This window comes from Vigna angularis, chromosome 1 (genome assembly GCF_016808095.1).
Source record: "Vigna angularis cultivar LongXiaoDou No.4 chromosome 1, ASM1680809v1, whole genome shotgun sequence".
NCBI lineage: Eukaryota > Viridiplantae > Streptophyta > Magnoliopsida > Fabales > Fabaceae > Vigna > Vigna angularis.
In genome coordinates this window covers 27946477-27971239 of record NC_068970.1, presented here as the reverse complement: position 1 = coordinate 27971239, position 24763 = coordinate 27946477, and the positions used below count along the sequence as shown (strand labels likewise).

General features: G+C 34.4%; 3 protein-coding genes across 3 annotated transcripts; all 3 read right to left on the bottom strand.

Moving 5' to 3' along the window:
* Positions 1 to 7433: 7433 nt before the first annotated feature.
* On the bottom strand, positions 7434 to 8801 carry LOC108342576 (uncharacterized protein At4g06744-like). The gene has a single exon (XM_017580366.2). The coding sequence runs from the start codon at positions 8771 to 8773 to the stop codon at positions 7532 to 7534; it is 1242 nt and encodes a 413-aa protein (XP_017435855.1). The 5' UTR covers positions 8774 to 8801; the 3' UTR covers positions 7434 to 7531.
* Positions 8802 to 11070: 2269 nt separating this feature from the next.
* Positions 11071 to 12986, bottom strand: LOC128194155 (uncharacterized). The gene is made up of 3 exons (XM_052868998.1): positions 12278 to 12986; positions 11539 to 12172; positions 11071 to 11458 (listed from the first exon to the last, which is right to left on the bottom strand). Exons 1-3 carry the CDS (start codon positions 12984 to 12986, stop codon positions 11071 to 11073), a joined length of 1731 nt encoding a protein of 576 aa, XP_052724958.1.
* Positions 12987 to 21230: 8244 nt separating this feature from the next.
* Positions 21231 to 22936, bottom strand: LOC108341767 (uncharacterized protein At4g06744). The gene has a single exon (XM_017579414.2). The coding sequence runs from the start codon at positions 22817 to 22819 to the stop codon at positions 21470 to 21472; it is 1350 nt and encodes a 449-aa protein (XP_017434903.1). The 5' UTR covers positions 22820 to 22936; the 3' UTR covers positions 21231 to 21469.
* Between the last annotated feature and the right edge of the window lie 1827 nt (positions 22937 to 24763).

Here is a 24763-nt window from a genome sequence, read left to right as displayed (position 1 = left end):
TTTTCAGCTCAAGTTCATGCTCACGAAGCTTTCCAAAGAGAATCGCCATTGACATCTGAGTGAGGTTTTGAGACTCCTAGACACGTCCGGACATAGAATGTATGTAGAGCTGGGGCGGGTTGTGCACTTGTGATGGCCCCTACTGCTTTGCAAAGCCATTGCCGAGGGGTTCCACCCGACCATACACAAGGCTAGTCCGTTACTGCGGAATAGACCTTCAGTGATAGCGCCTACCCTAGGACCTCCCACTACTCCCACCACATGCGTCAATCCTCTCTAAGTGAGAATGAAAGACCGTTGGAGTGTTAGGGATAACCCCCCATATGGAAGCCTCTCACATTCATTCAATACACTAACTGATCCCACCGAGAGATCTTAATTTCATATTCAATCCGACCACTTTAAATCACATGATATTCCTCTTGGATCAATAATGTACCTCATAAACCACTTTGATTCATCAAACATAAAATTTCATAGTCATTCAAGTGCATTCTTACTATATTGTCTCATACCAAACCCATCCACCATCATACAACATCAACCATGTCATAAAAACAACTCATACATTACATACTTTCACAAAACCATCACTTATTAACACAAATTTCTATAGGACTTTTAATTATCAATACTTAAGTAATTCAAACAGCTTGGAGACCCTCACCAATGGCTCCGGAAGGGTCAAACCCCCCTAGAACAACCTAAAGAACGTCCAAAACGGACATTCGAAACCCCACAAACATAAAAAACACCAAAAACACTCAATCTGCCACACATAATTCGCTCAACGCACCCCCCCCCCCTCCTGTGCGCTATGCGAATTTTGTCTGCAGAGGAAGCTAAATTCTGCAGATTTTTCTGCATAATTGAGCAACTCTAACTCCCTTTTACCAATTCTAATCATTTTGGTGAACTTCTACCACTCATAAATGAACTTTCATGCTAAATTAAACTTACCTAAACAATTCTAATCCTTTCTAACATTATTATAAAGTGTTTATGCATTGATTTAGGTTCTACAACTTCAATTTTATCAACCTAGAGGTCTAAATTCAATTCTACAACTTGGAGTTGGTTTTTAACCATTTAAACATGCCTACTAAGTCACACATGACCTACCTAAGTTACCTAAACTGACTAGGATCACCAAGAATGCCTAACTCTAAATTTGACCACCACACTTCCTTTCTAACTCTAAAACACCAATTTTTCCCAACTTAGAGACCCAAAACCCGATCTTACCTCTTTTCACTAATTTTGACCAATTTAGTGACTCAAACAAGTCACAATATAGTGGATAAAACTGTCCCAACAGTCTAATAACGCTGCAGACCTCATTTGCTCAAAATCACTACCTCACTTCCTCTAAAATGGCCTAAAATTGACCCTAAAGACACTTGATTTCCTTTCTAACAACACTACCACAAAATTCTCATGCCAAAACAGTTCCAACATACACAATTCCATCATTCTAAGTCATTCCAAACAGTTTATAGCCATCAATCACCAAATTCACATAACACACACTTCCATACATGCATTTCAAGTTTAACTAGAACCAAGTTCATGCTTCCACAACATACCACTACAAATTTTATCATGCATTCACTCCATACAGTAAAATCAAGAGTAGAACTAGCTCCCCTTACCTCTAGTGTAGACAACCAAGCTCAAGTAGGAACCCTAGACCACTTGCTTGCACTCCCAAAATGTTAGAATCACCTATAAATCATCAATTGATATGAAAAACGAATCTTAGAACCAAATAGAAGCTAGATTATGGAAGAAAACGAAATGGGTTGCATGCAACAGTTCAATCGCATGCTTACAACCCTAGGGCACACGAGAAAAGGGGGTTTTCTTACCGGTTGGAGAAAACGGAAAATCAATCGGTAGAAATGTAGCTCTTGGAGTCCTGAAGGTCTAGGTAGCTTCAATTCGGGAAACAAACGGTTAGATTTTGAAGTTGGAATAGAGAGAGTGGCAAGGCAAGGAAGAAAAGAGAGAGTGCTTGAAAAAAAAGGGGAAACGTTCTTCTAAAGCACAATTTTTTATAAGGCCTTACATTATTGACATATAAAATAATGATAAAAAAATAATAATAATTGATAACTTTTCAAATAATACTCATGTATACCATATCAAATTAATGACATAAAATAATTGGAATACAGTATCCAGAGTGCTGAGGCTTCTAAAAGAAACACAATATTCTAAAAGGTAATACATTTTACTAATCTTATAGACATTCTACAAAATTTATAACATTTTTCTTTAAACTTCCAGCTCTTTTATCCTTCCCTCAACCTTTATAGCTTTATAAGGTATTCAATTGCATCATCAAGTCTCGAAACTCTGTCATCCTAAAAGATTTGTACACTTCATTAATTTCAACAATGAGTGACAATCAAGAAAATATTCTTTATTTGTCAATGGCTCTATTGCTCAGGAGACATAAATCCATGTGTTCAGAATCAATAAAAGATAGCAAACGAATCATATATGTAATAAATATTAAATACAATAATTCTCACATTTTTTCGAAAAAGTAACAAGCCAATAACCCATGCTAATGGAAGCAAAACATTCCTTCCTAATCCTTCAATGGCAATTACATCCTTCCTAATCTTATAGAAGTAACAAAAACATCCAAGTTGAATACACTTAAGGCAAAAATTAACAAAATATAAAATGAATCAAAACATACAAGCCCTACAAAATAAATGTCAAAACATAGAGTAGAGATTACTTCATCTTAAAATAAAATAGTAGTATTTGATAAGTCATCCCAAGAGCTCAAACTCTGCATTTTGTAGAGAACATAACAACAAAAATATTTATAAAGTTATCAACTTTAAAGTCTATCTCATGTTCGTTTCCAACCCCTAAAGAAGAGTTGGCCCATTTTAGTAATTGACATAGAAGAAAATAAAGATAAAAGCCAAAAAAAAAAATTGAATTGTGTTGGAAGGAGTCACAACTTAATCCTATTACTCCAGAGAAAGCACCTATCAATAAACCACCTTTGTGACCAAGTGAAAGGTTGAGCCTTTCAGATGCACGAAAAAAACCACATGGTCTAAACTCTAAAGGATGAAAATGCAAATTTGCAAATAAGTGTTAATGTAAATGATAATTCAAAAACATGATCATGAAATTGGTTAAAGAAGCTTAAATTTGTTTATCAGGTGATTTCTATTGATGATGAAACAACATATAATTATCATTTAAGTCTTTAGTTTGAAGTTTCCATATCAAAGAAAAAATAGGTTTTTAATTTTCTACCAAATCATGAATGCACACAATGTAAAATTAAAAGATTAATAGAGCACACAGTTCAAAAGCTAGTATAAGAACTTTCATCATCAGCCTATTATCTTCATTGGAAGATGTCAACTAAACTAGCCTTTTTGAAACAAAGCTTTTACATTTTCTCCATGCATTGCAAAATCTGCCTATGGTTGATATGGCTAAGGGAGCAATGTTCATAATTCTTTTAAGAGTTGAGACTTAGCAATAGAAGGGTCACCAACCATCATCATGTTAATGTCACTAAAGAAGCAAGACATACCAACATTATAATTTTGTATTAAGTTAAAAGATAAGGAAGATCAACCAAAAAACAGGAACCCTCACAAGTGAGTGCCATTCTTTAAGCTCTTCAAATGCATAATCTTTTTCTGCTATCTTTTTAATGATTTTGAGATCTTCAGGTTGTAGATTGGTTCACTAGGCTCTTTGTTGAGAAGAGAAACATTTTTGGCTATGAGCACAATTACCTTAACCTGCATAAATCATTAATACGCACGTCTCATGATAAAGAGTTGAAAGTGAAAAGGGTGAATGAATGTGACCAAACCATTAACTCACTTAATCACACATTAATCTTCTTTACAAAGGGTATAAACTAAAGAGCGAGAAAAATGAAAGATAATAAGGCTAAAGAATACGAAGAAAATCATCTTTGGGTACCTTGAGATCATCAAAATCCAAGACATTACAATCAACAAATGAAACATAAATCAAAATAAAAGTACTAAAAGGTGCATGAAAAACTAGATGAAGGCAACGACGATGTCTAGGTTTCAGAAATATGAACATGAGAATGTGAATGAAACTCTATGGAACCTACTTAATGGAGATAAAAGCTGAAAATGTTAAGAGGAAAAGGTGAGAAGTGTTAACAAGTGGACTTTAAGCCTAACTCAACCCTAAAAAACTGGCTTTTAAGATGAGGTGTATACCTACTTATATACTATAAATTAGCCTTATCTGTAGTTGATGTGAGACTTCCAACACCCTCCCTCACGCCGAGGTATATACATCTCTAGCGTGAGACTAGGCATTAATGGGTGGTCCGATATCGGCCCCATAGCGGGTGGAATAATATGTCCACACAAATCTCGCTAGAATAGGCTCTAACCTAGCTTTGATATTATGTTAAGGAGTGGACTTTAAGTCTAACTCAACCCCACAATATCGACTTGTAAGATGAGGTTTGCACCCATTTATATATTATAAATTGGCCTTATCTTTACTCGATGTGGGACTTCTAACACCCCCTCACACTGAGGTATATACATCTCGAGCGTGAGACAAGAAATTAATGGGTGGTCCGATAGCGGGTGGAACAACATGCTTGACAAAGAAAAATATCGCTAGGATAGGCTCTAACCTGATTCTGGTACCATGTTAAGCAGTGGATTTTAAGCCTAACTCAACCCCACAAAACCAACTTGTAAGGTGAGGTTTGCACCCACTTATATATTATAACTTCACAAAAAGTGTGGGACTTCCCACACTTCTTTTTTTAAAGAATAATTTTGATGTGTTATTTCAAAGAGTAGCGTACCATATATATATATATATATATTCACATACAAGGATCCTATAATTCCTCATCTATTAAAGGTATGACATCTACACAAATTATAATAATACATAAATTATAACTAACACAATATTTGATTGCCTAATATTTGATAATAGAATATTTTGGATATCTTAACACCCTCACTCAAGTTGGTGCATTGATATCACACATTCCCAACTTGAATAGAGACTCATTAAATACTCTACTTGATACTTCTTTGGTGAGAACATCAGCCAACTGCAATTCTGATTGTACAAAGAGAAAGTAAATTATTTCAGCTTCAAGCTTCTCTTTTATGAAATGCCTATCAATCTCCACATGTTTTGTTCTATCATGTTGCACATGATTGTGAACAATTGTTATAGCCGACATATTGTCATAGTACAAACTCATAGTTTCATTTGGTTTAAAACCCAAATCTAATAGCAAATTTTTAATCCACAAAAGTTCACATACACCTAGTGTCATGCCTCTTAATTCTACTTCAGCACTAGATCTTGCTACTACAGACTGTTTTTTACTCCTCCAAGTTACAAGATTCCCTCCTACAAAAGTAAAATATCAAAAGGTGGATCTTTTATAATCTTTTGAACCTGTCCAATCTGCATCAGTGTACCCTTTTACCTTTAAGTTTCCATGATTTAAGAACAAAATTCCTTTTCTAGGAGTGGACTTCAAACATCTCAAAATCCTCTCAACAACATCCATATGAAGCTTTTGTGGGTCATGAATAAATTGACTAACAACATTCACTACATATGTGATATCTGGATGTGTATGGAACAAATAAATTAATTTTCCTTCTAGCCTTTGGTATCTCATTTTTTCCATTCTTGCTAAATTTGAGCCACTAATGCAAAAACAACGTATAACGTCACGCGTTTAATGTCTAACCACTCAATAGCCAACATTAAAAATGACTGGTGACAATTTTGTAAATAAATGCAATTATTAAACGTCGTTTAGAATTATAATTGGACGTAAAAAGATATTAAACGTCGAATGCCTCAGCGTTAGACGTCAAAAGGTTAATGAATTCAATAAAAATTTGTGCGGGAGATTGAAAATTCATTCACTTTATCTTAGCACGCGAGACCCTCTTCTCTGTTCAAACTTTTCTCGAACGAAGTTTGATGACCATCACATGTAATCTTTTTTTCATTTGATACAAATGCATGTTAATTAACTACTTTAGGTATGATTTTCGTTTTGTTTTCACCGATTATTTTTATATTCTTGTCCTTCATAGGCGCATTCTGCTTTCTCTCTCACTGGTGGCAACACTTTATTTCGATGAACCCACCTTTTGAAGGTTAGTTTTCATTTTCATTTTGAAGAACTTATTTTTTGAACTTGGTTGTTGTTTAATTGAAATTATATGTTGTTTGTTATTGTTATTTGTTGTTGATTCTATATTATCGTTCATAGTTATGCTTTTCAAGTCTCGTAGAGTTGTAAAATAGGATTACATTTAATTAAAAAAAATTATTAACGTCGTATATTGACAAAATTCGACGATAATTAACGTCGTATATTGACCAAATTCGACGTTAAATTTAACGTCTCCAAATATGACGTCGTTCTCGAATTCAACGTGAAAGGCCAAAAATATTCAACGTTGTACGTTGTTTTTGCACTAGTGAGCATTGAAAGATTTAATGATTTTGTTCAATTAGTGTATCAACTAGTTTACTCCCAACCAACCCAATTTTCTGTAGTAAGTCAATAATATATTTTCTTTGGCATAGGAAAATACCATGTTTTGATCTAGCTACTTCAATACCCAAAAAATATTTGAGGTTTTCAAGTTGTTTCATCTCAAATTCATATGCAAGGTATTGTTGTAAATTAGAAATCTCATCTTGATCATTTTCTTTAACAATCATATCATCTACATATATAATCAAAGCTGTAATTTTTCCTTTTCCTCTCTCCAAAAATAAGGTGTGATCAGAGTTACTTACTCTATAGCCAAAAGTCTTCATAGACTTGATAAACCTTCCAAACCATGCTCTTGGGGATTGTTTTAATCCATGAGCCTTCTTTAATTTGCAAACCTTCATTCCAATTGAATCTGTCATGTTTGGTGGAGAATGCATATAAATTTCTTTTAACATTTCTCCATATGTAGGAAAATATTTTTCACATCAAATTATAGAAGAAACCAATCTTGGTTTGTTGCTAGCGACAAAAGTATTCTCACACTGTTAAGCTTGGCTACCGGTGTGAACATCTCTTGGTAATCTACACCATAAGACTGAGTTTAACCTCTAGCCACAAGTCGTGTTTTGTACCTCTCAATAGTTCCATCAACTTTATGTTTAATTGTAAATACCTATTTGCAGCCTACAACTTTCTTTTCTCATACAAGATCCCAAGTGTTTTTTTCTAAAGCTGTCATCTTCTCAACCAAATCTATAGATCCAATCTATTCTTAGAAATCGATAGGATTCCTGTATTCTTTTCTGGGTCGGAAATATACTTCACCAGAAACCCTCCACACTTGTTTTCACAACTCTTTCAATTTAGCAGAAGAAAAAGTATGATGAGAGACGAGTAATATTTGTAAAAATTTATTATAAATATAACCTACTTCATCCCATTACATTCTGTGAATCAAAGTATATACCTCAGAAAACACTACACAATCTCGAGTTACAAAAGCACTCTATTTCTGGAAATAGCAGAATATGAAAGCAAATGCCTCTTAGTTCTCTCTTGCGGTTTCGTCCAATGAATTTGACACGGTATGATATTAAACGATGCAGGGTTCGGACAAGACCTCGGAATCGAAAAAAACGCCATGCATTCCTTCGCTGATCTCTGATCCGGAAGACCAATAATACAGTTCTTCCTTACATCCAGAACCCCTCTTTGAATCAGCCTCTTGCACAAAGGTCCCACTTTCGTAAAATAATTGTAAGACAATGAAAGATTCGCCAAATTCCCCAACGCACACACCACTTCCGGAACCTGTCCATACAAAAGGTTCCTTGCCAGGTTCAGCTGCTCCACTTTCTTCAAGCACCCAAAGGACCAAGGTATTGGCCCAGTTAAGAGGTTCGCACCAACATCAAACAACGTCACGTTTCCCAAGAACCCGATGTCGTAGGGAAGACAACCAGTTAAAAGGTTGTTCAAAAGCAGCACTTCGATCAACGTGGACGAGGCTTTTCTAATGCTCCGGGGAATGGGCCCGGTGAATTTGTTGTTGGCCAACGTGAGATAAACGACGGGTGTGTCTCCTAGATTGTTGGGCAGTGTGAGCATGAAATTGTTGTTGTTGAGGAAAAGAACATCTAATGTCTGCATGAAAATCTGTGGGGGAACCGTGCCGGTGAAAAAGTTGTACCTAATGTCCAAAAAGGATAAGGTGGGGATGTTGATGACCGACGTGGGAAATAACCCGGAGAACAAGTTGTTACTTAAATCAAGTTCGTATAGAAACTTGAGTCCCGCTATTTTTGGCGATATGGTGCCAGAAAATTTGTTACTGTTTGCATGGAAAAGAGCCAGGTCAGGGAGTTGATCGATGAAGCCATCAAGTGTTGGAGCAGTGAGTTGGAAACCATTGAAATCAATTGAAGCAATGGTTGTGGCAGTGAGGTTATCTGGTGGGTTGTCACAGTAGAAGCCTGTGTAGTTGCATATATCTGGACCAACCCATGTTGCTGTTATTCCCAAAGGATCTGAGGTTATTGTGTTCTTGAAGGCTTGAATAATGGGGAAGACCAGAGCAAGTCTTTGGTCTATGAAGTTTAAAATGTCAGGGATTAGTGGGATTGAATCCGATAGTGGTGATGGGGTTTCAAGGATTTGGCAACCTACTAAGAGAAGGCAAAGAAAAAATGTTAAGGTGCGGAGTGTTGAAACTGAAAATTGCTTAGGTAAAATCATGCTTTTGATTTCTGAGGGAAGGCCGCGATTGAACTGTTTTTGTATTGGTTAGTGATTTATAGTGGTCGATGAATTTTTCTTTGGTCGCATAATGAAATGATTTGCATGTTTTTGTTTTCTTGATAGTGGCTGGTGGGTGTTAGTCAGAAGGTTTGGTGCACATTTCGCACTCGGAAAGAGGTCAAGCCCACCAAGAACTTGTGCTTGGAAAATTTGGTAAGGTGCCATTATGCGCGTACCACCGACTTTAAAATGGAGCACATTTTGTGGCTTTTGAACTTTCTAAACCACAAAACTAATGGAACAAACACTTTGTGATGAGTTTTATGCATTGTAAACAACTTAATTATTAGAGCCACTTCTAACTTAAATGGATATGCATGAGTTCCCTCCTTGTTGCTGTATAATTTATTCACAGCAACTAAGTGCAAAAACGTGATTAGATCTTTCTCCTATCCTTCCTCACAAATCAGTGATCCTTTCTTCCATTCACCATATTGCCGATCCAAAAATAATAATAATAATAATAACCAGTTTACCATATATGGCCGTTCATTAAATTATACTAATACTGGTGTTTTCGTGGGTGTCTTTGAATCAAATTGAGAACTAAATCAACTTGAATCCTTTTCAATTCCAATTAATTCAATTATTTCTTTTTGGTCTGAAATAGAAGTGTAACTGTATAATTAGGATGTTTATCATATATACTGAAGTGCCTTGCTAGGATGAATCTCCAACTCCAAAGCTTTTAAAAACCATCCGTCAACATTATCCCAGCCTTGTGTTTCATAGGAAATTTTACACACACATTTAAATACAATAAATATAATCTATCTCACTTATAATTGTTTAATCTTTTTAAATGTTTTCTTAATAAGACAATTCAAACTTATTAAATTTTCACTCTTTTCATGTAGATAAAGTATTTTATTTACTACCAAATGCAAAAATAAACAAAAAATAATGGTTAGTAATTAAAAAAATATACATTTTGATAATTGATTTTTGTTGATCTTGTTTTTATTTTTCGGCCAAAGTTCGTAAAAAGAAGAGGAAGCTTTTATTTAATATATATGTCAATCAAGATTATTTTCTATTCAACATTATACAAAATTATGAATGGATAATGCTCCGTAGACAACATTTATTTAATTAAGTGTTATAAATCAAAACACGGCACCAAAAGACAACGCTTTATGAAATAATTGTTATAAAAATGATTATACAAAGACAAAACTTCATTACAAAGACTCTATGATTTATATTATTTTTTTAATTAATAATTTGAAATGGATTGTGTCTATATATATTCCAATGTTGTTTGATTAGGTATTTTTTGAGTCTCATTTGACTAGGTTAAGGGATGAAGCCTTTTATGTTACGTATTCATTCAAACCAATTATGCTAATATATTTATTAGTTCTCTTAAATTTAAGGTTGGACACCAAAAGGGTGTGTACCTTGATGTGAAATTGCTAGCTTCTACCTTTGTGTTTGCTTCACTCTCCATAATCACACACATGTCTAATTCTTGTTTCATGTTTATCACTGTTCAATGAAAAAACAAATAGGTATGCACAAGGTTGTCAAACTCGAGAGTTTACGTAAACTCGTGAGAGTCCAGTAAACTCGACTCGTAAACTCGTAAGAGTTTACTTTGTATGAAAAAAATATAAATAACATTATAATTCAAATAAGATAACAAAATTATATAAATTGAAATACATAAGTTCATAGAAATATTGTTCATAACATAAAGATATAATGTAAAATATAAATTGAAATGTCAAAGTCTCTATGCCTAATCCTCTAATCCTCTAATCCTCTAATCCTCTAATAATGGCATCATCATCTCCATCTCCATCATCATCATCATCTAACTCTTCCTCTAATGAATGCTGTGCTTGTGCATCCTCATTGTTCTCAAATGTTATGTTATCAAGATCAAGAGCATCTAAAACAGGATCTGTTGTTGCTCCATCTAAGTGAACATTTTCACTATCATTTTCACCTTCAACTTGATCAATCTCAACAACATCATCTGTCTTTTCAGCTATCCATTCATCATCTGATTCTATGTCATCAAATGGAAGAGCTATAGTTTTTCGAATCTGTCTACTTTTCAGCTTGGAGTTATACATCACATAAACTAAATCATTCATCTTTTTTTGATGTAAACGATTCCTTCTCTTTGTATGAACCTAAAATGAAAGATAATATTTTTAGTGAAGATATAAACATAATAAAGGAATTTATAAATTAAAAATAATTTAAATTACCATTTCAAATGAACTTCAATTACGCTCACATCCAGAAGAACTACAAGTCAAGCTTAGAATTCGAATAGCAAATCTCTTCAACTCTGGAGTTCCATCACCAAACATGTCCCACCATTCCCCAGGATTTAACTCTTTCCTACACTCTTTTGCATCTTCCATTCCAAACAGGCCTCTAGCATTATGAAATTCAACAATTTGTAAATTAATTTTTCTTCTTTCTGCCATATCTGGTATCAGTCTTCTCATGCAAAAATACAATCCTTCTTTCACCTCTCCACCATCATCAGATCTAAAGTTAGGTTCATAGTGGAAATGAGGGTTTAGAAAATAGGCAGCTGCATGCAAAGGCCTATGAAGTTGATTATCCCATCGAGCATCAATTATTCTCCAAACCTCTTCATAACTACATCAATCATGTTATATCAGAAATAATCTAACACATAAGTAATTAAACATTGAATGAGTAAAAGTTTGAAAATTTACCTCTTTTTGATATTGTTAAAGTTAGACCTAATCTTCTCTTTTGCACAGTCCATCTCTTCATAAATGAAACTCATTGCAGGTTTTACATCTGAGTCCACTAATCTTAAGACAACCATGAGAGGGGCAGCAGCTTTCAAGCATATGGAGACATTCTTCCAAAATCGGCTATCTAATACTACATGTGCTACTTTTCTCCCCTCTTGTGAAGTTCCAAACTTGCTTGTCTTCCATTCCTCAAAGCTGAACATGGTCAACAACGATGCCTTCAATTCATGAAGACAAGCAAGAGTTAAATAAGCCGTGGCAAATCTAGTCACACCCGGTCTTATAAGGTCTCTACCTTTAGTAAACTTTTTCAATAAGGAAATCAACATTGATCTCCCATAAATGTAAGTTGTAATTTTTCTTCCCTTCTTAATGGTCAATTCATGGACCTTCAAATTTTTTTCAAAATCTTCGAATATCAAATCAATGTAATGTGCTGCACATGGAGTCCAATACAATTTTTCCCTCTTTTGCATCAACAACTCTCCGGCTGCCTTGAAATTTGCAGCATTATTAGTGACAACTTGAACAACATTTTCTTCTCCAACAAACTCGACAACATCATCCAACATTTTGAAAACTTTATCAGCTGTTTTTGAAATGTCTGAAGTGTCAAGTGAATAAAGAAAAATCGTCCCTCTAGGACTATTCACCAAGAAGTTGCAAATAGAACGTCTTTTTCTATTCGTCTAACCATCAGACATAATTGTACATCCAGTTTTCTTCCACTCCTCCTTATATTCCTCAAGATTTGCATTTGTTTTCTTCACAGCTTGTTTCAAGAGCTTCTCTCTAATATCATGATAAGATGGTGGTTTGTATCCAACTCCATACTTACCAATCATTTCACACATCTTTGCAAATGCTGGATTTCTAATTACATTGAAAGGAATGGCACTGGTGTAAAAGAATTCAGCAACTTGAGCATCAACTTCTTCTTTGTATCCTTTTTTCATCATTTGATTTATAGTTGCTTGAACTCCCCCCTTACTAGTAGTAGCAACTTTTTCTTTTCCTTTAAAACCGAATACCTTGTGTCCTCCTTCAAAATTTTCACTTTCTTCCTCGTCTTCACCGATATTTATCTTTCTTTTCTTTAATGAAGCATTCTTAGCTTCTGCAACTACTTTTATCATCAAATTTTTTATTTCATCCGGAACAGAAGCACAAGGCTCAGAATCTTCTCTAGTTCCAGCAAGATGATGCTTAAATCTAAATATGCCTCCACTTACAATCTTTGAGCAATAGTTGCATTTCACTTTTCTTCCATTACCATTAACATCAAATCCATATTTCCATCCAATATCAGATCGGTTTCCTGGAGCATTTTTACTTCTACTTCTACTAACTGATGAAGATACACTTGGATTAACTTCTCCTGAATTTGATGCGTTTCCCGACATAGTGAAGTAAGCTTTTTCACTACAAATATAAAAAATAAAATGTCCAAAAGTTTAAAAATGGAATAAAAACTTGCGTAGTGGTGTAGTGCAGTGCCCGTAATATATTTCTCCCCTCTAATGATGTTGTAAAGTGGTGCAGTGCAGTGCCCGTTTTCTTTAGTAAAAGAATAAAAAATTCATTTCCTAATAAAATCATACAGGGTCACGGTGCAGTGCCCGTTATTCTAAAATCATAACTTTAGAATAACAAAACTTCACCCACCACCAGCGGCTGGAAGAAGAAGGGCATACCAGAAGTTGCGACGCGAGGAAGGCAGTGAGGATGGCGGCGATGACGGCGGCCACTGTGACAGTGATCGCAAACCAGGCGAACGACGACGGGGACGAAACGCGACCACGCACGGCGACTGAATGAGCGACGACGACCACGATCAGCAACCGGACCAAGCGCGATCACGAGCGGAGCTTGACCACGAGCGACGAAGATCAGTGGTGGAGTGAAAATCAGGCGAACGACGACGGGGACGAAACGCTAAACAGTGGTGGAGTGAAAATCAGGTTTTAAACCCTAAACAAAACGACCCTTCTTTTCTTCGTTTCTGGCTTTTTTCGAACTCGCTAAATCGCTGTGCAATCGCGATTCCGAACGATTCCACCGAGTCCATGTCCGATTCTACCGAGTTCAGTCCAAAAACGAGTTTGGTACCGAGTTAACTCGGCAACCATGACTGAAAACGTAAACTCGAACGAGTTAACGAGTTAACTCGCGAGTTTGATAACCTTGGGTATGCATGATGTCTTATGCTTTAATATGGTGTCTAATAACTTTAATAGGGGGTTGAACCTGATTCTGTTTTGGGTACTGATTTTGTTATGGCTACTGATTTTGTTATGGCTACTGATTTGTGTCATTGATTCTAATAACCTTAACAAGTGGTTGAACCTGATTTTGTTATGGTTATTGATTTGTGTCATTGATTCATCATGTTCTTGAGTTTACTCCTTCTGGAACTTGTTTGCTTCTGAGAACAAAATAACACACCTTTATTTTTTTATTCTAGTGATGAAAATCCCTTATTAGAACTAAACTTTAGATTTCTCTCCTTTTTCTTGAGGCTATGTAGATGTAACCTTCTTCATTCTCATCTCATCTTACAAGTCCTAATCAACCATGTGGTTGTAGATCAAACGATCTAGATATGTTATCTATAGTACATACAATGAGTGAAACACGCACATGATTATGTGATTTATATTATTAGTTCGAAAAATTTATTATTGGCGAGCCACAAAAATTGCACCTATTAAAGAAACTAAAAGCATTATTGAAATTAGTTCAAATGGGAGAAAAAAATCTGTTGATAAATGAATTCCAATTTGTTGACTAGTACTTATCAAATCTTGCTCTAAAATCTGATTCGGTCTTGTCGTCCAAATAATTCCGTGCCATGATATATCTAGAATAGTAGTTATTTGTGAAAGAAAGATACTGGTACAAACCATCAAAGTAATTCCATCCCCAACGGTCCAAACACGAAAATTTTGGTAATAGTCCGAACCATTCATAAACATAACAACAAATATTATTAAAACATTTATAGCGCCCACTTATTTGCAAAAACTAATGATATCTAGATATGTGAAATGTTTTCTTAAAGAAGTCCAACTTCAACATGAGGATATTCAATTCATTAACTTGTAAGCATAACATTTTAATGTATTTATTAGAGTTTAATGTTTAACTAATCTATAAACTTATAAACCATATTAATACTTATAGAATATATAGTCGAGGAAGTAATCAAATCACTTATCTTAATAGATTATTAGCATTTATGACATTTTTGTGGTAGTTTATTTGCATATTGTCGCAGTTTTTCAAAACTAAATAATTAAAAGGTGTAGATAAAGTTAAAGGTATCTCACGGTGTCTAATCACGAATAATGAAGAACAATCTTCTTTCTCTTTCTTTCATTTCCCATAAATATTTAACCATAGTTCTTCCATTGGCATAGGCAATCTCTTATGGCTATTATATTGGTAAGAAGGTCTAGGATCATGTTGATATGCATAGTAACAATGTCTTTTGTGTTTATATGTGCATTCTCTATTTTTGGAAATCTTTACCATTTGGAAATTTGTATTCCTTGTTTCCTCTAAAAGTTTTTCCTCTCATATGTGCTTCAGATTGTTTACTAACCTACCTTAAAATCTGTGTTGAATAATGAACATGTTGCTACAAGCTTACAAACATCCTAAATTCAACAATATAATCATGATTTGACTATAAAAAACTTGGGATTATTTAGATTTACATGCACAAAGAACTCCTACTAATAGTATTTAATATAAATTTATTATTAATATAAAGTATGCTGAGATCTTGATGCAACTTCTCCTTAACTTTATGAAGAAGATGAGAATAGAGAAATAATTTCAAGTAAACTTATATCATAACTAGAACAAGGGTAACTGTTCATAATTCTGACAATCTTTTACTACAAGTTAAACACTTTGTTGTTAATCACAACAACATTGCTGGTGTGATTGAGTACCCGAATTGGCTTGGTTCATGCATAACCGTACTTGCTTGAGCAGTCAGATGATGAGAGCATGGTACTCATTAGAATTAAAAGTTAGATAACATGCTAACAAATCGTGCATTTCTTTTGACTGGTTGATTTGTTTCTTTGTGATCATCTTTATCATTTAATCTCTGAAATGTTGTCTAGAGGGACTAGATTGTCTAGCAACTCGAGTTTTGAAGTTTAACATACAAGACTTAACTAAATATTGTTTAGTGAAGTATAACGTCTAAGCGAAGTACATATTAGATCCACTTAACATTCTTACTCACATTACTAAAGCAATGCTACTCTTTCCAAGATGCATAACAATACAAATCTTCACACAAAAATCCACCTACTCTCAAGAAGATCAATTCTTTCTAAGTAATGATCATCTCTTGAAGAAAGTTATATACATAGGACTCACAGAAGAAAATAGAATAACTTTTGCTATCATTGAATTGTTACATTGTTGTTCTCTCTAAAAGTTTAGATCTTCTGAGTCTATTCTTAGAACAAGAAAAAGTCTTTCAAGTTATCAAATTTCATTATATTGAATTTATCATCTCTTTGAATTTGAATTTGTACTTGTAGTCAAAACGCCGATTGTGTTTGTATATTCAGCAGTGAATTAAAAACTTTATTGAGAAAAATAAAAGTTCCCTATATAAAAAACAAAGCAAAATAATAAAAGGAAAGGGACAAAAGAACTAGAAAAAAATACCAAAAGAAAAATGACACAACAACAAGAGAACTCTTTTTTGGACTTAAATTTTAGTGTAGTTCGCATTTTCCAGCAAATGTTTTGGTTTGGCTAAGCTGTTTGGTCTTGTTTTGTTAGTTTTATTTTGGTTTTCTTCATCCATTATAACACTTATTTTTTAGGAATTCAATTTGAGTACTTACCTAATTGATTGCCTTAATTTTTGCTTGTCATTCTTAACTTTGTTTGAAGTATTGTCTCATCTTACTCCATTTGAGTTTAGCTTTCAAATTGTGCTTTTGTTACTTTCATTCTTTGGTGCTTGAAATCATATTTGGTTGGTGCTTTCTTTTGGGAGTGATGTCATACCCCCTACCATGGCCCAAGCACTTCAAGGAGAGTTAGAGTCAACTATGCAAGATGAAGCAAAATTCTTTCTCTTAGGCCATCATGGAACACCTATAGTAGATTACGAGTATTTAGACCTTGTATTAAGGGTCAAGTAGTGTAAGTTTTTTTAGGCCAAGTAATTTAGCCAAGTAGTGTAGGTTTTTTCGGTTGCTATTAAGGCCTAATTAGTGTAGGTTTTTCCTTAAGCTAGTCATCCAAACCATGTGGAAAGTATGTGCCATGTGTCACACTTTCATTTGAGATGATTTAGCTTTAGTAATGGTCACATGACACTCTAGGAATGGAGAGAATTACTAAAAATTAATGGCCATATTTCCTTCCCTCATTGGAGAGGATTTGTGGACATTTGTCCACTCCTTAGTGAGCCACTTGGGTAGGCATGCAAAATTTTGGTTTTTAGGATTTTAAGGAGACACCCTTAGCTTATAAATATAGGTGTATCCTCTCATTTATTCATCTTTGGTTTAGAGTAATGTTATGTTGCCCATTTATGGTCATACTACTCTCCTTAAGATCAAGACTAGAGCAACTCATAGGACCCCTCTACTCACCTTCCTCTTTGAGTTGGCCTAATAATGGAAACCCATCATGGGAATTCCATTCAAAGAAGTACCAACTTAAGCTAAGGCTAAGAAAGGGAAGTTGGAGAAGGACTTTTAGAAACTCTTTCTTGATTTTCTTTCTCTAAGTCTTAGAAGAATTCTTTTTAATATGTTTACATGTGTTTTGTAGGGTCCAATAAAGGTAGGAGATCATGGATGAACCATCAAAGAAGCTTGGAAAGCCAAGGGAAGAAAAGAAGCCAAAATAAGGAAGAAAATGAGGGCTTTCCGAATTTTGAAGCTTGGCTTCCAGATTAGAAGTGTGAAGGAATTTGCCTTCCGGAATGAAGAAGTTGCCTAACCAAAAACCTGACAAGCCCAGCCACTACGAGAAGTGTTTTTCACATGTGTGGTTTATGACCTGGTTTGAAGCAGGGGTTGCGTGATCTGTGTAGTTGGTGCCTCTTGCTTATTTTAATTTGAATTTGGGAGGGAATTTAAGTCAGAAGGATGGCTCATCTTTACCTATAAATAAGAGAGTCATCTCTTTGTATTTTCTCACCTTTGAAGTATAATGAAATGTTGTTGAAATTATTTCAAGCTTCTTATACTCTTGGGTCGGACCTTGTGTCACTACTCTCTCACTCTCCTTTAGCTTCCTTCCCTGGTAGGAAGGCCTTCTAAGCTTAGAGGCTCCACACAGTCACCATTTCTTCATTCAAACTTTCATCAAACACCTTCAATACGCCAACTTCCATTGCTTTTTTTTTCATTATGTTGCACTTTCTGATTCAAGGAATTATTCCTAGCATGATGCCTGGACATGCTTCCATCACCTAAGCTCTCTTAGATCCTTCAAATGCCATACCACTACCACACAACCACCATAGGTCATGAACCTTTCTCCGCTGCCTCCATAGCTTCCGTAAATACCTTGTTTCTTGCACACCATTTCTGCATTTTCTACCCAAGGAACCAAACCTCCCAAGATAGAGATTCTTAGAACATCACTAAACTCCACCTCCATCACCATAAAACATCATAAAAACGTGAGCTTAGCTCTCATTTCCATTAACTTCTAAAACACTCACCCTTCCCCCTTTACCATGGCTTTCTCTTCTATCTATGGCCCAACCTAGCTAAGGAGATTGTCATCAGGGAGTTTGACTAACTTTGAAGGTAGTATCTTGAAGGCTTGAAAGAAGGCTAATAGAAGCATTTCATTAGACTTTGGAAGAAGGAGTCATATATGGATTTGGAGTGAAGATCAAGAGAGGATAAACACTTGAAGAAACCAAGATTTTAGGGTTGCTTTTGCAATTTTATTTTCTGTTTTGTATCACAAAACCTTTGTGTTCTTGTAATTCTTTTGGTTTCATTTGCTACTTACTTGGTATCTTGGAAAAATGTCTTTGGTACAATCTCATCTTCATTGCTAAAATTGTGTAACAATTTATTTTCCACTCTTAGAAGTCAAGGTGTGTCAAGGGGCTTCTAAGTGTCACTTGCATCTTCACTAAGGGCCATTAGTCTTTACTTTCTTTCATAGCATTTACATTCCTTTTACTTTCCTTTTATACATTGTCTTGTTTTCATTTTAGGTGTCTATGATATCTAGGTTGTTTGAATGCATCTTAGATAAACCTTTCTTAGGTTTTAGGAGTATTCTTTGCATTTGCATTTGAAAACATTTTGGAAGGTTTTTACTTAAAAGCTTAGGTAAGGGTAATATAAGAAAAATTTTGGCTAGGAAGGACTTGGTTTTTGAGCTTGTACATTGTGACTCACCTCTCCTTCCTGGGAGTAACTTGGAATATTCTTGCTAAAGTTGTTTTCCACATGGCAAGCTCTTAGTGGAGAGTTTTCTTACAAAGGTAGTGATCATGTGTCATTTTTCAAGTGGAGAAAAACGTTTGCTAAAGTGGCTTTCTACATGACACTCTAGGAGTGGAGAGTTTATCTAAAAGTTAAAGTGTCACATGTCAAGCTCTCCTTCACCATGATAAGATTTTTAAGGTTTGGTACAAGATAACATTTTAGGATTTTTGGATCTACTTTTAAGACACATTCATCTATAAATAAAGTTGTCTCCTTCCTAGTAAAACCACTTTGAGATTTGTATTGAAATGTTGTTAAATTATTGAGCCATTAACTTATTTATAAGTCATGGCTAAAACATCCCATCCTCTAACCACCCATTGGCTCAATCTCTCTAAGAGCACCATCAACCATCTTTATTCTATCACTTAGGTTGTGTTCACTTGGAAGGTTGAATTTGAGGGAGAGGAAGTGGATGTATTTGAAAGGATTTGAGAGTAAATGTAATTTTGTTTTTTTAAAGGATTTGTAAGTGATTGAGAGTGAATTTGGAGGTAAAGTTTGTGAAAGTTAGTGTAGGATTTGATAGATGTGATAGATTACAAAAATGTTTTAATTGATAGAAAATGGAGATTACCAAAATGTCCTTAGTGATAAAAGTAATATAAAATGATATTTATTAATAAATGATAAAAGTAATATAAAATTATATTTATGATGAATATATTTTTTGGTAAAAATTATTTGAAATAGTAAAATTTTAAAAAAAATTAATATACAATACATTTTTTTAGGATACATTTTAAAAAATAATAGAAAAATAAAATGTTATATTTTTATCCTTAGTTATAAAAATAATTTAAAATAAAATATAATTAGTGTTAATTATATTAAATTAATTGTGAGTTATTATTATTATTACTATTATTATTAAATTTAAGGTTTAATCAATTAAAAAATTAAACCCAAAGTAAACTCTTTTCTCATAAGAGTAAAAATTTATTAATGCAAAATCAATTCTACCACCAATGACAGCCTCACATGCTACAGGGGTTGCACCACCGTATCTTCAATTCATGCATGCCTTATTTCAAAAATACATAAAGGACATTTAAGTAAAACTACATGAATCTTCTCAAATCTATGTGAGGATTATTTTTTCTTGTAATTCGCAAATCCATTCCCTGATCATTGCAAATCTTATAGAGCAAACACAATATATTCTTTTATCCATTTGTGTAATTCTTCTTGAACAGTAAGTAAATTATGTTCAAGTGAATGGAACACTAAACCTTAAAACTGAGAACAATCACTACCATCTATATAACTTCTATGCCACTTGTATCTCCATAACTTTATCTTCTTGTTTTAGCCTAACTTGCGAAAGCACAGCAATGTTAGCATAATAGTGACAACATTACATTCTTTAAAATTTCGTAAGTACTATTATTGTCTTTTTCCTTCTCGCATACGGTTATAAAGGATTGAAAATGCCTTAGAAATCTAAAAAACCAATTCAGAAACATGTGAATGGATACGATGTTAAAGAACAAGAAAGGAATACGATGACAGTTCAAAAATTAATCATTATAGTGATACTAAAAAGAAAAAGGGCAAAAAGAAATTATTATTAAATAAGTGATTTTTTTTTTCTTCCTGTAAGGTACCTACTAGTTAGCTACTGTGGGTTTGTCCTTGGAACTTAATTATTAGTCACTAGCAAACAAGAATTCACCGTAACTTTAATGGCATTATACTATGAAAAAGATTCTTGTGCAGGAAGCAAATTGAAATGTTAAACAAATTTTGTATTTACTTGCACCCAAATCAAGAGATTAAGTTGTCATCGCGTCTCGTTTTCAAGTTAAGCCTTCTTCTGTGGCGAAATGTTATAGTTCAACTTGGCGGCTAGATGGATGCATTAAGGTCTACGGAGTAAACGCCTGAAATCAATGTTCGAACAGAACACTTATCTTCATCAATATATTAATGCATGATGGTTCCTTTATAAAATACAAATTGACGAAGACATTTCACCAGAAGAAACTGACGTTGAGAGAAAGGAAGTAGGGAAGGGGCGAGGAAAAAAGAAAACAAAATTGTTGTAACCAAAAAGAGAGTCGGAAAAGACATCACAGCTTTACATTAATTCTCTGCTTTTAAAATTGCCCAAACAAACAAATTTCTATTAGAAGGAACACATTTTCTCATGCAAAGATAGTACAAATTTTATTCGACCACTTACAGAAATTACATTTGAGTGACACCAAAGAAGCAATAGTCAAGAAGCCCAATTCAACCACGGTGCTTATTAATGGGCATACAGAATACAAAAACAACAGCTAATAGGAAAGAGAAATATACAAAAGACAAGCACGTTCATTAATTAGTATCATGAACTCCAACAAATAGTTCACCACAAGTATGAGATATCTCATCCATCATAATCTCAAACGATGCGGTTTAAGAGCTTTGTAAGTCACCGGTGCAGAGGTTGGAACATTGGTTTCGGAACTGGGTTTTCCCCAGTGCGATTTACACGGCACTGTATAGAAAGAACTCGGATTCGGACACGTCTTCTTCGTCTTGTAAAAGTAATAGCATTCGGTGGGTGATCTTTGGTTTGGCAGCCCATGGATGCAATTCTTTGAGACATCCAAAACCTTGGACTTGATCAAACTCCAGCAGGAGGGGCCAAGCTCGTTGAAGTAATTGTTGGCCAAGGAGAGATTCCCATTGTTGCGGAGAGAAGGAATTTGACAAAGGTTGTCGGGAACACAGCCGTAGAATTTGTTGTTCGCCAAATTCAGATACTGAATGCTCTTCAAGCACCCGAAAGAGAGAGGGATTGGGCCGGTGAGAGAATTCTTACTCACATCAAAGACGACAGCTTTTTTAAGGTTTCCGATTTCAATGGGCAAGCAGCCGTCGAACTGGTTCCCGAGGAAGAGAACTTCGGTGAGGTTGGGTGCGTAACCGACGCTCTTGGGAATCGGGCCGGTGAGGTTGTTGTTGGCGAAAGTGAGGTAGCGGGCCGGCGTGGAGCCGAAATTCTGGGGGAGGTACTGTGTGAAGTGGTTGTTGTTGATGAAGATGACGTCGAGATCCTTCTGGAAGAGTTGGAAGGGAATCGGGCCGGTGAGTTCGTTGAAGCGGAGGTCGAGGAAAACTAGTTGGTTTGACTTAATGGCGTCGAGGGGAAACTGGCCTTTGACTTTGTTGTTACTGAGGTCGAGCTCGAAGAAGTAAGGGAAATTGATGACATCGCTGGGGACAGAGCCGGCGAAGCCGTTGGAATTGACGTGGAAGAATGTGAGCTCGGGTATTTGGCTCTGGCCCAAGAGAGATGAGAGGGGCAAAGCGCACCCGTTTTGACCCGTCACTCTTGCTCCGTTTAAGTCCACTCCTGCAACTGCTCTCTGTTTGTCCGTTGGATATGTGGCGCATCGTATCCCGTTGAAGTCACACGTATCAGTTTGGTCGTTCCAATTTTGCGTGTAACAGTTTGGGTCATCGATGAGGTTTTTGAAGTTGAGAAGCGCACGACGCGCTCTGTCTAAACGGTTAAGTTTGGGTGGGGGAGGGGGACATGGAGCTTCAGGGGAAGGAGCAGGGGAACCTCCACCACCTATAATAATTTCTAGTGTTTCTCTTTTCTCTGGTTCCCCTAATGCTTCGCTCTCTGATTTTGCCACCACCTCTTGTGCTACTACTCCTTCTGAAAAGTAAAGGTGAAGCAGGAGTGAGCAGAGTAAAAAGGAGGAGAAAATGGTTTTGGTTGTTGTTCCCATCTTGGTGATTGAGGAAGAAAGGATGGTTTTCCAACTCCTTTTATAGTGTCTTGCTCAAGATATTGCTAAGTCGGAGAAAAGTCAATAGGCTTGAATTCGATGGAGGCCAAGATATTCTGCACTCTCGTGAGAAGCTGTTAGGCTTTCTTTATCTATCAAGGACAATGATTTGTTCTATTCTGCTGAGTCGTCCACTTGACATGTTCTCTACCTTTTTTTAGCCAAATACTACCAAAACAAAAAGAAGAACAAGACAACCACCATACACTAAATTTTTCTTTGGAAGTATTTCTTTATAATTTATGCTGTTTATATGAGTTTAAATGTGTATTTGCTAAAAACTATTGAATTCTTGGTTTGTTTTTAAATACTTTTTTTTTAAGAAATGCCTTTGCTATCGTATTCTCATTACATATTGGCCATGTTGGTTAGTCATTTTATATACATATTTACATATAGTTTACCTTATTACCAAGTATGGATATGAATTATTTAAAAAACTTTAGTTACAAAAACCAGGAAACAACAGAAGTATTATTGGGTAGTAAAACGGGTCAACCAAAATATATTAAATCTCAATTATGCAATGAACCCATACCATTACATCAACGGATAGCTAAATGCTATGTTAAATGTTATTAGATAATTAGATTTTAAATTAGTCTTTAATTAAAATTAAAAAATAATTTATTCATTAATTCTTTGATAATTAAGGTTAGAAATTAATTTAAAGTTTAATTTATAAATTAATTATAATTTTATATTCTTAAATTAGTTATTATTGTGATTAATTTTTTTTATCTAAAATTGGTTTTTGTTTAAGAATTTTTTTTTAGTGTTATTCATATATCATTACTCTCACTTCTCTCTTTGCGTCATATCAGTTATTAGAGTTTTTTTTATGCATTTTCTCAGTACATCATATTGTTTATCATATTAGTTATTAGAGTTTTTTTTATGCATTCTCTCTATCATTTTGTTTATTTAAGTTAGGCATGTTTGCATATGGTGAATACTAAATAATATTAGATAAGTGTTGAAAGTGTAGTAAGTATTTTGAATTATATTTATTAAATTTAGTTGTGTAAGTAAAATTGTATTAAGTTCATCAACACTATCACCGTCATTTGTATGACTATAAGACAAACATTTTAATAAAAATTCATCATTTCATAGAACTTATAATTGTAAACGTGTCGTGTCATTTTCATAGTGACAATGTTGATTGTTATTCTCTATATTAATGTAAATGTTATTTATACATAATTTATCTTTGTGATTGTCTAACTTTGACATTCATTGTCTGTCATTTTTGTGTTAATTAAAAGTGTTAATCCCACCTGAATAGTAGTAAGATTTTAATAGATATCAATATCTAAAAAATGTCACATTTTAACCATTAGGGACATTGGATGCTTTCATTTCGTGCCTTCAAGCTCTAATGTGTTGTACTCGCTTAAGGACTTTCTTGTCGCTCCTAGATGTCTTGAAGTTCTTTTAAGTTCTTGAGGTCAAGGAGAAGAACGGTGGGGAAGACATTTTGCACGAGACGTTTCGATGATTGAGTAAATGGTAAAACAAAATATGTGTATCCATTTTTTTTTGGTGAAAAATAAATTCGTGAAGATATTAGTTTAACACTTTAATATAGGATTGTAATATTTACTTAAAAATAAATAATATTTTTAAAATAGTGTAAATATATAAATTTAAGGAAATAATTGTTATATTTATGTTAATATAAATAATGGTTAAATATGTTTTTAGTTTCTTAAATTTCACTAAAAATTGAGATTGATATCTTTCTAAAACTTTGACTCAATCTAATCACTAATTTTAGAAATACGTAAATTTAATCATTAGAATGTAATGACATTAACAATTTGCTGAGTTGTCTAGCAGCATTGCACCATAACTTTTTATTTTTTGACATTTCATTATATA

Excerpts from the sequence above, each read along its gene's own strand:
- LOC108342576 (XM_017580366.2), bottom strand. The coding sequence starts at position 8,773 with ATGATTTTACCTAAGCAATTTTCAGTTTCAACACTCCGCACCTTAACA.
- LOC128194155 (XM_052868998.1), bottom strand. The coding sequence starts at position 12,986 with ATGTCGGGAAACGCATCAAATTCAGGAGAAGTTAATCCAAGTGTATCT. Across the intron at positions 12,173-12,277 it reads ATGTACAATTATGTCTGATG|CTGATAAAGTTTTCAAAATG; the intron begins GTTAGACGAATA and ends TTTCAAAAACAG. Across the intron at positions 11,459-11,538 it reads TTTAACAATATCAAAAAGAG|TTATGAAGAGGTTTGGAGAA; the intron begins GTAAATTTTCAA and ends TGATTGATGTAG.
- LOC108341767 (XM_017579414.2), bottom strand. The coding sequence starts at position 22,819 with ATGGGAACAACAACCAAAACCATTTTCTCCTCCTTTTTACTCTGCTCA.